The sequence below is a fragment of the Dryobates pubescens genome, chromosome 16, assembly GCF_014839835.1.
Source record: "Dryobates pubescens isolate bDryPub1 chromosome 16, bDryPub1.pri, whole genome shotgun sequence".
NCBI lineage: Eukaryota > Metazoa > Chordata > Aves > Piciformes > Picidae > Dryobates > Dryobates pubescens.
Window position 1 is genome coordinate 1960070 of NC_071627.1, and position 14540 is coordinate 1974609.

The 14540-nt window shown below is 49.5% G+C and overlaps 1 protein-coding gene across 1 annotated transcript; it reads left to right on the plus strand.

The window, feature by feature from the left end:
* The first annotated feature begins 235 nt into the window (after positions 1-235).
* CRIPT (CXXC repeat containing interactor of PDZ3 domain) lies at positions 236-7998 on the plus strand. Its single transcript, XM_009910629.2, has 5 exons — positions 236-327; positions 612-677; positions 1474-1528; positions 3721-3824; positions 7599-7998. The coding sequence occupies exons 1-5, from the start codon at positions 312-314 to the stop codon at positions 7661-7663; spliced, it is 306 nt and encodes a 101-aa protein (XP_009908931.1). The 5' UTR covers positions 236-311; the 3' UTR covers positions 7664-7998.
* The last annotated feature ends 6542 nt before the right edge of the window (positions 7999-14540 follow it).

Genomic DNA, 14540 nt, shown 5'->3' on the forward strand with positions numbered 1-14540 from the left:
CCTCACGCCAGCGAGCGCGTTTCCTAACACGGCGCCGCCGCAGACCCTTCCGCGCCCGGGCCTTCCCAGCCGCCTTGGCAGGGCTCGTTCTCGCTGCTCCCTCTTTGGCCGCCTCCTGACAGGCCTCCCCCGGCAGCCCCTATCCCGAGCAGCGAGGGATGAGGTCCCGCGGGGGATGCTGTGCCACTTACGGCAGCGTCGCCACCGGTGCGGTGCACGCGCGGGGACACCCGGCAGCGGAAACCGGCGTCAGCCGCGCGCCAGTGCCGGGGCGGAGCCGGAAGCAGCTGTTTGCTGTGGTGGTGGCCGCCATGGTGTGCGACAAGTGTGAGTGCCGGCTTCCCAGGGCAGCGGGGGTGGGGTTGTTCGTGTCGCTGGATCCTGGCCTCGGGGGTCCTGGGCGTTCTCGGGGGTCCTGGGCGTTCTCGGGGGTCCTGGGCGTTCTCGGAGCTGGGAAACAGTACTTGCGGATTTCAGACGATACAGGGCGGCCCGCAGGTCGCGGTTCCGGGAGTGTCTGTGAGCTGTTTTGCTCCCGCAGGCAGTGCTCGTTGTGAATATTAACGCTGTGTATCTTTACTTTTTTTCCTTTGTAATGTTTCCTTATGTAGGCGAGAAGAAACTCGGTAGGGTAATCACTCCTGATACGTGGAAAGATGGTGCAAGAAACACTACAGGTAATCTTGGGGGGGCGGCGGTTTAACACTTGCCTTTCCGGTATCTTAAAGCCAGTTGGGCACCTGAGCCATCTTAGAATCACAAGGCTAAAATCTGAAATAGTTAACCACGTTAATTTTTAACTCCTGTAGTTTCCCTACCATGCTAATTTAAAGCGTTGGGCTGTTTTTTTACCCTGAGCTCTTCAGTGCGGAGGTTGTCTGTTTGTTTTCATCTTTACAATGGCAATAGAGAAACGAGGCACATTGTCATAGAATCATAGCATCGGTAAGGTTGGAAAAGACTCGGAGATCATCAAGTCCAACCTGCCACCCAGCACCTCATGACTAACTAAACCATGGCTGCAAGTGCCACATCCAATCCCCTCTCAAACACCTCCAGGGATGGTGACTCCACCACCTCCCTGGGCAGCACATTCCAATGGCAAATTACTCTCTCGGTGAAGAACTTTCTCCTCACCTCGAGCCTAAACTTCCCCTGGCACAGCTCGAGACTGTGTCCTCTTGTTCTGGTGCTGGTTGCCTGGGAGAACAGATCAACCGCCCCTGTCTACAGCCTCCTTTCAGGTAGTTGTGTACAGCAAGAAGGTCTCCCCTGAGCCTCCTCTTCTCCAGGCTAAACAACCCCAGCTCCCTCAGCCCCCCATTCTGTCATCCCATGCTTTATCACTCTGCTACGTGTGTTATGTCTCATTATGACTTTATTTGCATATGTGTAGAACCTGTAAAACAAGCTTTTTTAAAGTAGGCTAGACACTCAGAAGCATGTTCATTTGTGATTTTGTTCTTTTTGTAGAAAGTGGTGGCCGCAAGTTAAATGAAAACAAGGCACTGACCTCGAAGAAGGCAAGGTTAGTATTGGATGCTGATTTGGGTTGAAAACAGTCAGTTTGCTATAACTGAGACCAGTTTCCTGCATATGTGGGTAACTACTCCAAACTTATCTGAACTACACTATTTCTAAGATTTATGAGGACTATGACATTTACCCAGTTGGTAGAAGTATGTCCATACGTATTTTGTGGGTACTCTCTGCTGAATCGTATAGTGTGGGCAACTGTTTTACTGCAATTATCACCAAAACTGGTAGGGTTTTATGCTTTAGTTAGGAGAGATGCCGGGAGGGCTTACAGTATCACAGTATCACTAAGGTTGGAAGAGACCTCAAAGATCATCAAGTCCAACCTGTCACCACAGACCTCATGACTAGACCATGGCACCAAGTGCCACATCCAATCCCTTCTTGAACACCCTCAGGGACGGTGACTCCACCACCTCCCTGGGCAGCACATCCCAATGATGAACGACTCGGTGAAGAACTCTCTCCACCTTGAGTCTAAACCTCCCCTGGTGCAGCTTGAGACTGTGTCCTCTTGTTCTGGTGCTGGTTGTCTGGGAGAAGAGACCAACCCCTTCCTGGCTACAACCACCTTTCAGGTAGTTGTAGAGGGCAATGAGGTCACCCCTGAGCCTCCTCCTCTCCAGGCTAAACAATCCCAGCTCCCTCAGCCTCTCCTCACAGGGCTGTGCTCAAGGCCTCTCCCCAGCCTTGTTGCCCTTCTCTGGACACGTTCAAGAGTCTCGATGTCCTTAAAATGAGGGGCCCAGAACTGGACACAGGACTCAAGGTATGGCCTAACCAATGCAGAGTACAGGGGCACAATGACCTCCCTGCTCCTGCTGGCCACACTATTCCTAATGCAGGCCAGGATGCCATTGACCCTCTTGGCCCCCTGGGCACACTGCTGGCTCGTGTTTAGGCGGCTGTCAACCAGCACCCCCAGGTCCCTCTCTGTGCTCTCCAGCCACTCTGACCCCAGCCTGTAGCTCTGCATGGGATTGCCGTGGCCAAAGTGCAGCACCCGGCACTTGGACTTGTTAAATGCCATCCCATTGGACTCTGCCCATCTGTCCAGTCGGTCGAGGTCCCTCTGCAGAGCCTTTCTACCCTCTAACTGACCAACATCTGCTCCTAACTTGGTGTCATCTGCAAATTTGCTGATGACTGACTCAGTCCCCTCATCCAGACCATCAATGAAGATGTTAAAGAGGATGGGGCCCAGCACTGATCCCTGGGGGATGCCACTGGTGACTGGCTGCCAGCTGGATGTGGCACCATTCACCACCACTCTCTGGGCTCGGCCCTCCAGCCAGTTCCTAACCCAGCACAGAGTGTTGCTGTCCAAGCCACAAGCTGACAGCTTAGACAGCAGTTTGCTGTGGGGGACGGTGTCAAAGGCCTTGCTGAAGACCAGGTAGACCAAATCCACAGGCCTCCCCACGTCCACCAGGCGGTTCAAAGATTGCCAGTACAATCTCTTCACCATTTTTGTAATGTCCAGTGGGTGTTCTGGTTTGCAAGGGGGCAGGGCACTGCTGGAAGGTGTTAATTTCCAAACAAACTATTATCTTAATCCAGAGACACATTTTTAGTTCTGCTTTTGTTAAGCTGTTGTCCATAATGAAGGAAATAACTCTTAATGGGGGAACTGTGAGGTTTCCTCTAGACTTTGCAAAGTCTATTAAAAATAATCTTTCTGTGTCCCTTTTTAAATTAGTTTTTGCTGGAGTTTGCCGGTGCCCTCTGTCTTAGACTTTGTAGGATGAGTGTAATGGGTTTGGAATTTACCACCACATTAACAACAGCTTGGCTCACTTAGCTGGGAAAGCAAATGGAAGCTGTATTTACAAGCAATAACTACACTCTACAATGGAATGCAATGAATATGTACAAATATACAGTACTTACAGTATTATACAGGTATTTACACTCAGAAAACAGCACAGAACCCCCCCATGACCCCTAATGGGATCCCAAAAGGAGCGGGGAACTGCTCCAGCTCTCCCCTAACCTCCCCCCCACTTCTATGTTTTTGTTTTCCTTTTTACACCTAACTGTGAGTTGTTTATACTTTGTATATTCACTCTTCTGCTTGAAAACCTGCAGCTAACTTTTAAAGGCATAGCCTAAAACTGTCACAGGTGAGGCAGAAGAAATGCTTTAATTCTAGTTATATAAATGAAACACTTTGTCTTTTGACAGATTTGATCCGTATGGAAAGAACAAATTTGCAATATGTCGGATTTGTAAGAGTTCTGTCCATCAACCAGGGTCTCACTATTGTCAAGGATGTGCCTATAAAAAAGGTGAGTTTCACCAAATGGCCCCACTTTGGTTTGAAATTAGAGAGCTAGTGGAGATCTGGAATTTGTTTCACTGTACAAAGAGAAGGCTAAGATGAGATTTAATTCCTACCTTCAACCTTCAAGGAACGCGTAGAGAGTGTGGGATCAGACTCATCTGAGGTGCATAATCCTAGAGTAAGAGACAATGTACACAGGTTAAAAAAGTGAAAAATTCTAATTACATACATGGAAACCAAATTTCACTGTGAGGCTAGTCTAATATTTTAGCAGCATGCACCCACATAAGCTGTGGAATCTATGGGATGTATTAAAAGCTTGGTTTGAAAAGCCCTAAGCCAGCCTCATTCATTGTTGTGGGCTGAGAGACCAATTCTCCCACCAAAGGCAAACGAAAGACTCAGACAAAACGGAATGCAAAAAATGGTGGAAAGTTTAAATGGAAAAAAAAACCAAAGTTTTACAGAAAACCACAAGCACCGTGACAAAAGAGAGAGAGATATCCCAAAATATACCCAAGAATGTCCCATACCCACCTGGGGGTACACCCACCCACCCCCCCCCATGGCTCTTTCTTCCCCCCCAACCCAGCCGTGGGCCTGGGCAGGCTCAAGGGAGGTGTCTCACGCCCTTTTACCTAGGCAGCAGCGAGGGAGGAAAGAGAGCAAGAGGACCCCCCCCAGCGGCGATGTTTTATAGGGGAGCAGGGCATTATGGGAAGGAAATACCTGGCTTGCTGTGACCACCCACTGGGCTGGGCCCTCCTCTGGAACATCCCAGGTGTGGCCTGTGCAATGGCATCAGGGGCCGGCACCCAGCACAAACCACCACATTCATGTTGGCCATGTTTTGAGTGGGGCAGGACTAGAGACTGCTGGAGATCCTTTCCAACCTTGGTCATTCTATGATTCTGTTTATTTTAGAATGTTTCTGTTATCTAAAGCAGTAGATTTGGAAGAATAACTGGAAGCTTAATCTTGGCAATTGTATAGAAAATTGCCATCTAGCAAGTTTGATACTTTTTTTCTTAGAAAAACCCCCAGATTTTGTAAAAACACAAGTTTCTTGTGATAGTTTCTTTCCTGCTCCCTTCTCTTCACTCCCTTTTAATAATAGCCAAAAAAACTCACCCAGAAAAAATATAAACAAAAAACCTTCCTACTCCACAGAAAAGCCCACAAAGCAAGTAAAAAGCCAACTTCTGATCTTGGTAAAGTGATAGACTAGCTTGACAAAATTAGAACACCTGGTATATTAAGGGCAAAGAGAAACAAAGGTAAGTTATAAAAGCAATTACGAAAATACCTCTGAAGGACAATCGTTCTTATGGTTGCCTTTGTACTTGCAGGTATTCCTAAGCATCCAGTGGCTTAACATATGCCATTTAAAAGTTAGTTTCTTTAAAAGGAGTCCAATTGTGAACATGTTTGATGCACTGTCAGTCAAGCTTGGCTTCAGGTGAAACTGAAAAATGGTAAAGAATTATGTAATCATTGTCCTTAGAAAGGAAGATACTGTGCTGTGCAGTATGTAACATACAAAACCTTTCTGCGCTTCTGAGTTGTGTACAAATGAGTACACTGAAATGCTGCCTGTACCTGAAAACTTTCTATCTCTCGTATTCAGAACTCTTCAGTGTTGTTTAAAACTGCTTAAAAATTCTGAGGAAAAAAAAAGAAAAAGAAAAAATCAAGCAAATTTAATGGAGAGCCTTAAGGATATAAAACTTTCACTCATGTTGTGATTTTTGAGTAGGTTAGCAAAGGGGCTTAAATTTGTAATTCCCAGAAGAGAAAAAAAATCAACATGAACTCAGTTACGTTATTAATACTGAGGAATCCTCATAGCACACAAACATGGGGGACTACATCTAACCAGGAGTAAGTGTTGCTTATGAAATTACTTTTAATTATTCTGTGAATGTGTACTGTGTTACTGAGTCAATGCTTTAGGAGTCTGGTGTAGGAGGGCTGCCTTTTCTAGTTGCTAGATGCTCACCAGATGGCTGCCTGAATCCCATATGGTAGAATCTGGTTCTCTCTCTTAAGGCTGGTTTGGGTGGGCTTCAGGATTTAATTTCTGTCTGCTTGTGTATCCTTCTAGGTTGGATCTGGTTCATAGAATTCAGAATTCTGTGTGCTTTAGGTTCTAGTTCTGACTATCAAATATGTGCTTGTGGCATGCTTCTTGAAGCAAATGCTTCAAATGTCTCATATCTCTGAAATTGAGAGTTAATAACTTAAGACTTAAGTGAAAGCCCACGGGCTGGATTTTGCTCCCCATAGTAAATCATGTGACATATTCCCTGTCATTCTGTTCTTAGGTATGTGTCTAGAGATGTGTTGTCTGTATATGAAAAACACACAGTTTGCAGAGTTAACAGAATTGTCACTTTGACCTTTTTTTTGTGTGTCTGCTGATGTATAGTCTTGTAAAACAAAGTTTGGCCCTAACAGACAAAAGATGTAGCACCTTCCTGCTTTATAAAAAGGAGGGAAACACTGAAACAACCCACCCCTCTGCTCCTGCTGAACTTGTGTACTTTTGCTGCTCTAGTCTTCTGACTTGACACTCCTTGGGTTTAAGTCGAAGTCCTTTGTAACATCAGTGGTCATCTTCACTTCAACTCTCGAGTATTCTTGCTGTCTGTTGTTTATAATTTCTATTAAGCTATAAATAGTTTAATTCTGTGGAACTGTGTGGTGGTTTTAGGCTATGCCTTTAAAATTGGGTTACAGATTTTGAGCAGAAACGTAGAAAAATATAAATCACTATTGGGTGCAAAAAGGAATACAAAAGATTATTCTAAACAAATTCATTGGGTAAATATCTAGAAGCAAATGGAGCTGTATTTACAAGTAAAATCTACACTCTACAATGGAATGCAATAAATGTTGTAAAAACTGTATATTTTGTAAGCACTTTCTTAGGTGCCTGAAGCTCACCACTTGCTAATCTTTCATTTAGTAGTTAGTTTGTTGGCAACTGTATTGTCTTAGTCTAGCTATATTCTGCCCGCTTGAGACCTCATTTTGGCTACAGGAATCAAAATCAATACCATTTTTACCTGTTTACCAGAAAGGCTCTTTCCTGACTCTCTTTCAGTATTCCTTTGGGCACTGTGAATCACAGTGTTCTCAAAATAGAGTTGCTTTTTGATTTCTTTCTTTTTTTTTTTTAAGTGACAGCATTATCCATATGCTGCAAAAATTGATTTATATTGGGTGTCTTACTAATTACTTCTGAATTTGCAATACCTGTTCTGAAAATGCACAGCAGATTGTCTGTGAGAGCTCATGGAAACAACTTTTGAAGATGATATTTATAAAAAATCTAGCAACTGTTTTTTGAAGAAAAACTTAATGGTTTAGGGGAGCTGGGGTTGTTTAGCCTGGAGAAGAGGAGGCTCAGGGGAGACCTTATTGCTCTCCAACTCCCTGAAAGGAGGTTCTAGACAGGTGGGGGTTGGTCTCTTCTCCCAGGCAACCAGCACTAGAACAAGAGGACACAGTCTCAAGCTGTGCCAAGGGGAGGTTTAGGCTGGAGGTGAGGAGAAGGCTCTTCACAGAAAGAGTAATTTGCCACTGGAATGTGCTGCCCAGGGAGGTTGTGTAGTCACCATCCTTGGAGGTGCTCAAGAGGGGATTGGACGTGGCACTTGAAGCCATGGTTTAGTAGTCATGAGGTGTTGGGTGACAGGTTGGACTTGATGATCTCCGAGTCTTTTCCAACCTTATTGATTCTGTGATCATTTACACACCTTTTGTTTGCTTATAGGCATTTGCTCAATGTGTGGCAAGAAGGTCTTGGATACGAAGAACTACAAGCAAACTTCTGTCTAATAAAATTGACTAGTCTTTTTATGAACTTTTGTCTTCAACTTCTGTACAGCAACTTTTCTCTAAAATAGTTTGTAAATATTACTTTCTGAAAGATAATACATTTACTTGGAATGAGATGAGAGTTAGAGGCAGCCTGAATGTTCACCTGGAAATGTATGTAATACTTGATTTTTATTGTTGTAGCACTAATGTTAACTGATATTTAAAGACAGTGGTTTGCAGCAATTGCTACATTTGAAAGTGAATGAGAAGATCCTGCAGGAAAGCTTGAACCTGTATTTCCATCATCACACAGATCTTTGAGATTAACACTTTTATTCTTTTGTTGTATCTGCTTGTCTATGTCTATAAAATGTTATGAAATAGGAGCTTGTATTACTTCATTGAAGTAGTATCTTTGTTTAGCTCTATGCTTAGGGTTATTATGTTGTTATTACTATTATTTCTTCCCCTCTAAGTACTGTGTTCTTCAGAGTTTCATCATCAGTTTTTAATTCATCAGTTGTCCTGATGAGTTTTTGTTTCTGCCTCCAGTAGAGTTGGTTAAATAAAAATCTGTTAAACTACTGAAATCTAGTGTGTTGCTTTGCCAGTTCTTACTTTGACAGTAAGACTGATTAGCTATTCTCCTGCCAGCCTTTAAGGAGGTTTTGGCATCTGGTGGCCCAAGGCAATAAAACAATAAGCATCAATTTCTAATGTCAGGTCTCCATCTCATAATTTCCTAAGTTAGTCTGGCTTTTAAATACTTGGTTTGAAACTGATTCTTGAGTTCGATGTAGCTATTGCTTATATGCATGTTGAATTTGAAAGATCAGAACAGACTGCCTTCTCTTCAGCACTGCTTTGATAAAAAGCTTCAAGTAAGCCTCTCTGAGCATGAGAGGATGAATGTGGCTTTGCACTTCTGGGTAGTATCCACATGTGAAAGCAGTTTCTAGTTTGGAGTAGTAAGTGTTCAGTATGCATGCTTTTAAAGCTGAAGAAATGGTAATTCATGGTGATTTTTAAATGAGGTTTACTTGTTGACTCTTCCCAGCAGCCTCCTCTTGGCAACGTCTTGTACTTTGGCAACCTGCTTTCAACTGTTGCAGAAAAAATATCAGTAGGAATTTCCCTGTGGATAGATACTCTGCTGATTTAGGTTTGCCTTTGTTCTCAATTCTGTTACTGAGGAAACTGCATGGCTGCAACTGAAACTGAAAAATCACTATTCTTTCTATGCATTACTGCAAGAAAATACAGAATACTGGGGGTATATTTATTCTTTTTTGGTTTAACTCCTCCCACACTGGTTGCACTGTAAGCAGCACACTAAAGGGGGTTGTCTACATTTCCTGCCACCTTTAACTGTCCATTATTGAGCATTTGTCACCAAAATTCCTTGCTCCAAATGTGCTCACATCCTGCAGTTTTTAAAATAGTATTTTTAAAAATACTATTGGGTTGGGGTTGGGGTTAGGGTTAGGGTTAGGGTCAGGGTTACGGTTAGGGTTAGGGTTGGGTTAGGTGTTAGGGTTAGTGTTAGGGGTTAGGGTTATTGTCAGGGTCAGTGTTAGGGTCAGGGTCATGGTCAGGGTTAGATTAGGGTTAGGGTTAGTGTTAGGGTTAGGTTTAGGGGTAGGGTTAGGCTTAGGGTTGGGGTTGGGGTTAGGGTTAGGGTTAGGGTCAGGGTCAGGGTTAGGTTTAGGGTTGGGGTTAGTGTTTAGGGTTAGGGTTATTGTTAGGGTTAGAGTTAGCGTTGTATTAGGTTAGGGTTAGGTGTTAGGGTTAGTGTTAGGGGTTAGGGTTAGGTGTTAGGCTTAGGGTTAAGGGTTAGGGTTAGGGTCAGGGGTTAGGGTTAGGGTTAGAGTTAGGGTTAGAGTTAGGGTCAGGGTTAGGGTTGCGTAAGGGTCAGGGTTAGGCTTGGGTTTATGCTTAGGGTCAGGGTCAGGATCAGAGTCAGAGTCAGGGTTATTGATAGTGTTAGTGTTCAGATTAGGGTTAGGGTTAGGGTTAGAGTTAGGGTCAGGGTTAGGATTGGGTAAGGGTCAGGGTTAGGCTTGGGTTTATGCTTAGGGTCAGGGTCAGGATCAGAGTCAGTCAGGGTTATTGATAGTGTTCGGATTAGGGTTAGGGCTAGGGTTAGGGTTAGGGTTAGGGTTATGGTTAGGGTTAGGTTTAGGGCTAGGGCTAGGGCTAGGGTTAGGGTTAGGGTTAGGGTTAGGCTTAAGGTTAGGTTAACACTGGGCTGGCTTGCCCTGAGAAGCTCTGGACGCACATGCCTGGAAATGTGCAAGGCCCTCTGGGTGCTGCTGCATGGAGCAGAAATGGATGGAGCTGCACGGCCTATGGACGCGTGCTCGCAACCCCCCAGCTACCCGCCCCTCCCATCCAGTCCCGGGGGAGAGCCTGCGGCGGCACTCAGGGGCAGTGCCGGCAGGCAGAGAGGAAGAGGCGCGGGGGGCTCGGGGGGGAGGGGGACGCCGGGCGAGGAGGCGGCAGGCGCCTGTCCGTGTCCGTTTCTGCACGAGCGCGCCTCAACGACGCAACCTGTGTGGCAGAAGCCGAAGCATCGAGAACGGCAAGAAACTAAACGTGGAAGAAACCCCGAAACTGTCCTCCCCCTCCCGCCCCACATCCCCGCCCGCCGCCCGTGAACGGGGCGCCGGATCCAGGCGGTGCTGGCACAGGCCGAGACCCGTGTAACATTCCCGGAAACAACCGCTTCCCGCCGCCCGCTTCAGCTAGCCGCGACCCGGGCGCCGCAGCCCCGGCACCGGGACCCTGCCGCCGGAGCCGGGGCCGCTTGGCCCCCGTGCGTCATTCCCTCAGGCAAACGCTTTGCCCCTGCCGGCCCCCGCGCTTCTCTCTTGCCGCTGCTGACACCGGAGACCGGCCGGGAGCGACGGGGTCAAGAGTGCAAATAGTCTCCCATACTATTTGCCCTCGGAGCCAGCCCAGACCTTCCTGGAGGACCCGTTGGACTATTCTGGAGGCCTCTGATCCACCGTAGGCCACCCTGCGCCCAGCTCCTGCCGGGGCCAGGGACCAGCCTCCCAGTCCAGCCGCTCCTGGGACTGGGAAGCTCCCCGCGCATGCGGCCGGGGCCGAGGCCGGGCCGGCTTGCCCCCCGCCACCCGCGGGTGTAACATTCGCTGCAGCAAACCGCTTGCCGCCGACACCTCCACGGCCCACGGCTGCCGCCTGGCGCTGCTCCTCCCGCCGTCCCCCCACCCGCATTGCCCTCCCCGCCCGGCAACCGGCCGCGGGGGCCGGCCGCTCCTGGGAGCAGGTGCTGCCGGGGCCGGGAGCCCGGGGCCGCGTTCCAGGTGCTTGATCTCACCTTTCCGGCCACGGTTCAGCCAAGAGCGAGGAATGCTTTTGTCTCTGCAGTGAAAGTGCCAGCTTTCAGCCCAATGAACAGTGTCAGCCCCCAAGAAAGTCGTTTTCATGCAGATCATTTTATCAGCTGGTCTTCAAAATGGAAAACAAACCATGAAAGCAGAGCCCAGAACTCAGCAGTGAGTGTTACAGAAAGATCTGTAGAATAGAAGGGAATTCAGAAACGCAGAAGAGTTTCTAAAGGCAAATGTCCTTTCTCTGACCCCCACCTAACTCCCTTTTCCTGTCACTTGTGTTACATGCTCAGAGGGTCGCTATCAGAAACCACACTGGAGTAGAACGTGTAATGCCATCACACAGTTGTTGGAATTCCCGGAAAGCAGAGAATGAGGCCAAAGCAGATCCCCCATCCCAGGAAGGAGAACTGGTCTTTCTGCTGTTCATTTCTCGGGCTGACACCACCACAAACATTCTCTGGGGACTAAGTGGGTCTGACTGGAGCACTGTGCCTCTCACAACCATAGCACCTTTTTGGCTGCAAAAGACCTGTAAGATCATCATTGTCTAACCACCAAGTCTGGTGTTAAACCATGTCCCTTATCACTGCACCTTGTCTGATCCTAGGCAGGGTGATCACATTCCTAGCCAGATTTACTGACCACAGATGAAAAAACAGAGAGGATCAGTGAGCTGCAGTGCTGCCACCAGCAGCTGAGGAGAAGAGAGCCTTGAGGAGGACAGAGATGTTTTCCAGGCGGCCTTTTGTATCTGGGTGAGGTAAATGTGAATGCAGAGCGCCCCTGCCTGAAAGTGACACAACAGCCTGGCACAGTGTGTGAGGGCAGGTACAGCCCCTTCTTCATCATCATCACCACCATCACCATCACTACCATCATCATCCAGCTGCACTCTTTTGCAGCCCTGCACACACCTGCGGCACACCAGGGGAGCACAGGCAGCTCACCCTGAAAGCTGCGATGCAGAAGCCAAAACTGAACCTGCAAAGTGCACCCAGCAAAGATGTTTGGTGTACAGCAATAGGCTCTGCTGGCTAACAGCTGGAAGGACAAGCCTGCTGAAACAGGCAATGCATCCCAAGCTTGCTAATGCTTTGGAGTGTGCCTCTTTTGGGATTCTTTCCCTCACTGGGGAAAAATCATTATCCCACAAAGCAGTTTCCTTGCAGGGGATAGCAGCTCCCAGCACAGCCGCCTGCTTGAGCTGCTCTTTTATTTCCAGGCTCTCAAGTGGTTCATGTGGAGAAGCTGAGCTCAGTCCAAGGGGAGACAGCCAGAGGCAACTATCAGGATCTCATCCCTCTGGAGATAAAGCTGGAGCACAGCAAGGTCCCGGTGACAGACATTGTCCTCTTCTAGTCCCCCGCCCAGGAGGTTCTGCTGTTCATGACCATGCTGCCTGGGTTAGGATGGCATCCAGCACAAGGTCCCAGTTCCAGAGAGGGCCAGGGCTGCCCTTACCTGGCGGTGCACAGCACTGCTGATGGCAAGACCTGTGCTCATGTGGAAGTGTGTGCCCCAAGGGGTCTGCCTAGACACCAAGGGTGGCTTCTGAGCAGAGCACTCCACACCCCCAGTATCTGCACCGGTGTGCCTTGAGGACAGGCTAGGCTCAAAGCCTGCTAATGCAGGACCCAGCTCAGCAGAGCCCCTGGGTTGGGCTGTTTCTTGAGCCCATGCCAGCTGCACAGGGCCTGGTGCAGCAGCCAGCAGCAGAGAGGTCTGGACTGCTCAGTGCCTCATGCAGGACCCCGATCTCCTCAGCCTGAGGCACCTCGTGCGTGGCTTTGGCTGGAGGAAGCACAAGAGAAAAAGAGGAGTCAGGGCTACAGAAATCCAGTCTCTGGCCCCAGACAATAACGAGCCCATGCCCCAGCCCTGAAGCAAGGCCCCAGGCCTGGAGAGCAGCACTTCTCACCTCCTCCTCCTCACAGCCCAGCCAGTTGGCCACCATGTAGCAGAAGGCAGGGTAGAAGTCGTCACAGAGCTGCGCTGCCCGGGGCCAGGGGCAGGAGCCTTGCTCTGGGCTGCAGATGCACCTCTGGACCCCTTTGGACCACTGCTCCAGAACTGCCCCAGCAGAAAGGGACAGGCAGCACGTGAGAGGCTGCAGCAAGGCAGGGGCACAGACCCACCGCATCCTCTAGGCTGGGCAAGACCCTGGAGGTCATCGAGCCCAAGCCTCCAGCCAGGAGATGCCACGGAGGGAGGCAGCCAGAGCCAGCCCAGCCCCTGCCCGGGACACTCACCGCAGCAGGCGGCGCGCAGCACCCGGCCGCTCCCCGCCTGGCTCATGGCGGCGTGCAGGGCAGGCAGCGTCACCCCCACGAAGGGCAGGCACCGCAGGGCTGCAGAGGAGGCAGGGACACGGGGGTCCAGAGGGGCACCGAGAGGCATGGCAGAGGCCCTCTGTGCCGGGGCTGACGCTGCTGGGCCATGGGATGTGCCAGAGGGCACGGGGAAGGCTGCCCTCCCCTGGCAGGGCACAGGGAAGCCCTCTGGGCACGTGGGGAGGCCAGCAGCGGGCAGAGAGCCTGCGCGGTTAGCTCTCTGGGCACCGGGGCCGGGCCGCGAGGGCAGAGCTGCCGGCTGGCCCTGGCACGGAGCGAGGGGGCAGGGCGGCGCCGGAGCCCCCAGTTCAGCAGGCAGCCTTTGGGGAGGGGCAGGGTTCCTTGTCCCCTTGGCACAGAGCCCCGTGCCCCCCCGGGAGGCCGAGAGCGCCTTACCGTAGCTGCCGGCCATGCTGCCCAGGCTGAGCAGCACAGGCTCCTTAGGCTCCTTCCCCAGGGCCTTCAGCTGGCTCTGCAGCTCGGCCATGACAAAGTGGAAGTGGGAGCGGGCCAGGGCCAGCAGCATGTCGCCAGCAGCCACCTTCACCTCATCTCTCACCCCCTGCAAAAGCCACACAGGTGAAACACTCCTGACACCAGGCCCAGCCCCTGGCACAGGCCACACCCCACAGCTTCTCCCTTAGCTCCTCTCTGACTGACTCAGCAACCCTGGCAGAGAGCTTTAAGGGTCACCCACTCACGTTAAGGGCCCAAACCCTCCTTTTGAGGCCCAAAGTCTGATTCTGAAGGGTCAAATAGGCATTGGAAGAGCCTAAACCCTCTGCTTCAGAGTGAAAATCCTCAGCTTGCAGGGTCTAAACCTCTCCTTTCCAACCCACAGCCTTTTTAAGGCGTCACACTTGCATTTTTGGCCTCTAATCCATCACTTTCAGGGCCATAAGCCTCTCTCTCTTTCCAAAGTCTCATTATTGGCTTCTGAAGCCTCATCTTTGGCACCAAAGCCCTGTTTTTATAGGCTAAGCACCAATAAGTCTCAGAGCCTAAGGCCTCATTTTCATCTCCAAAGCCTCATTGTCAGGGGCCAAAGTGCCATATCCAGGATCCAGCCCATCTTGGCTTGGGCCCCAGGTCTCACTTTGGCCCTTTGAATGCCCATTTCAGGGTCTCAAGGGCAATCTGGCTTTGCAGGGCAGAAAGCCTCTCTTGCAATTCTGACAGCCTTGTTTGTACAGCCCAAAGCTTGAG

Coding starts and splice junctions, on each gene's coding strand:
- CRIPT (XM_009910629.2), top strand. Junction 678..1,473: donor TGGTGCAAGAAACACTACAG/GTAATCTTGGGG, acceptor TTCTTTTTGTAG/AAAGTGGTGGCCGCAAGTTA. Junction 1,529..3,720: donor CTGACCTCGAAGAAGGCAAG/GTTAGTATTGGA, acceptor GTCTTTTGACAG/ATTTGATCCGTATGGAAAGA.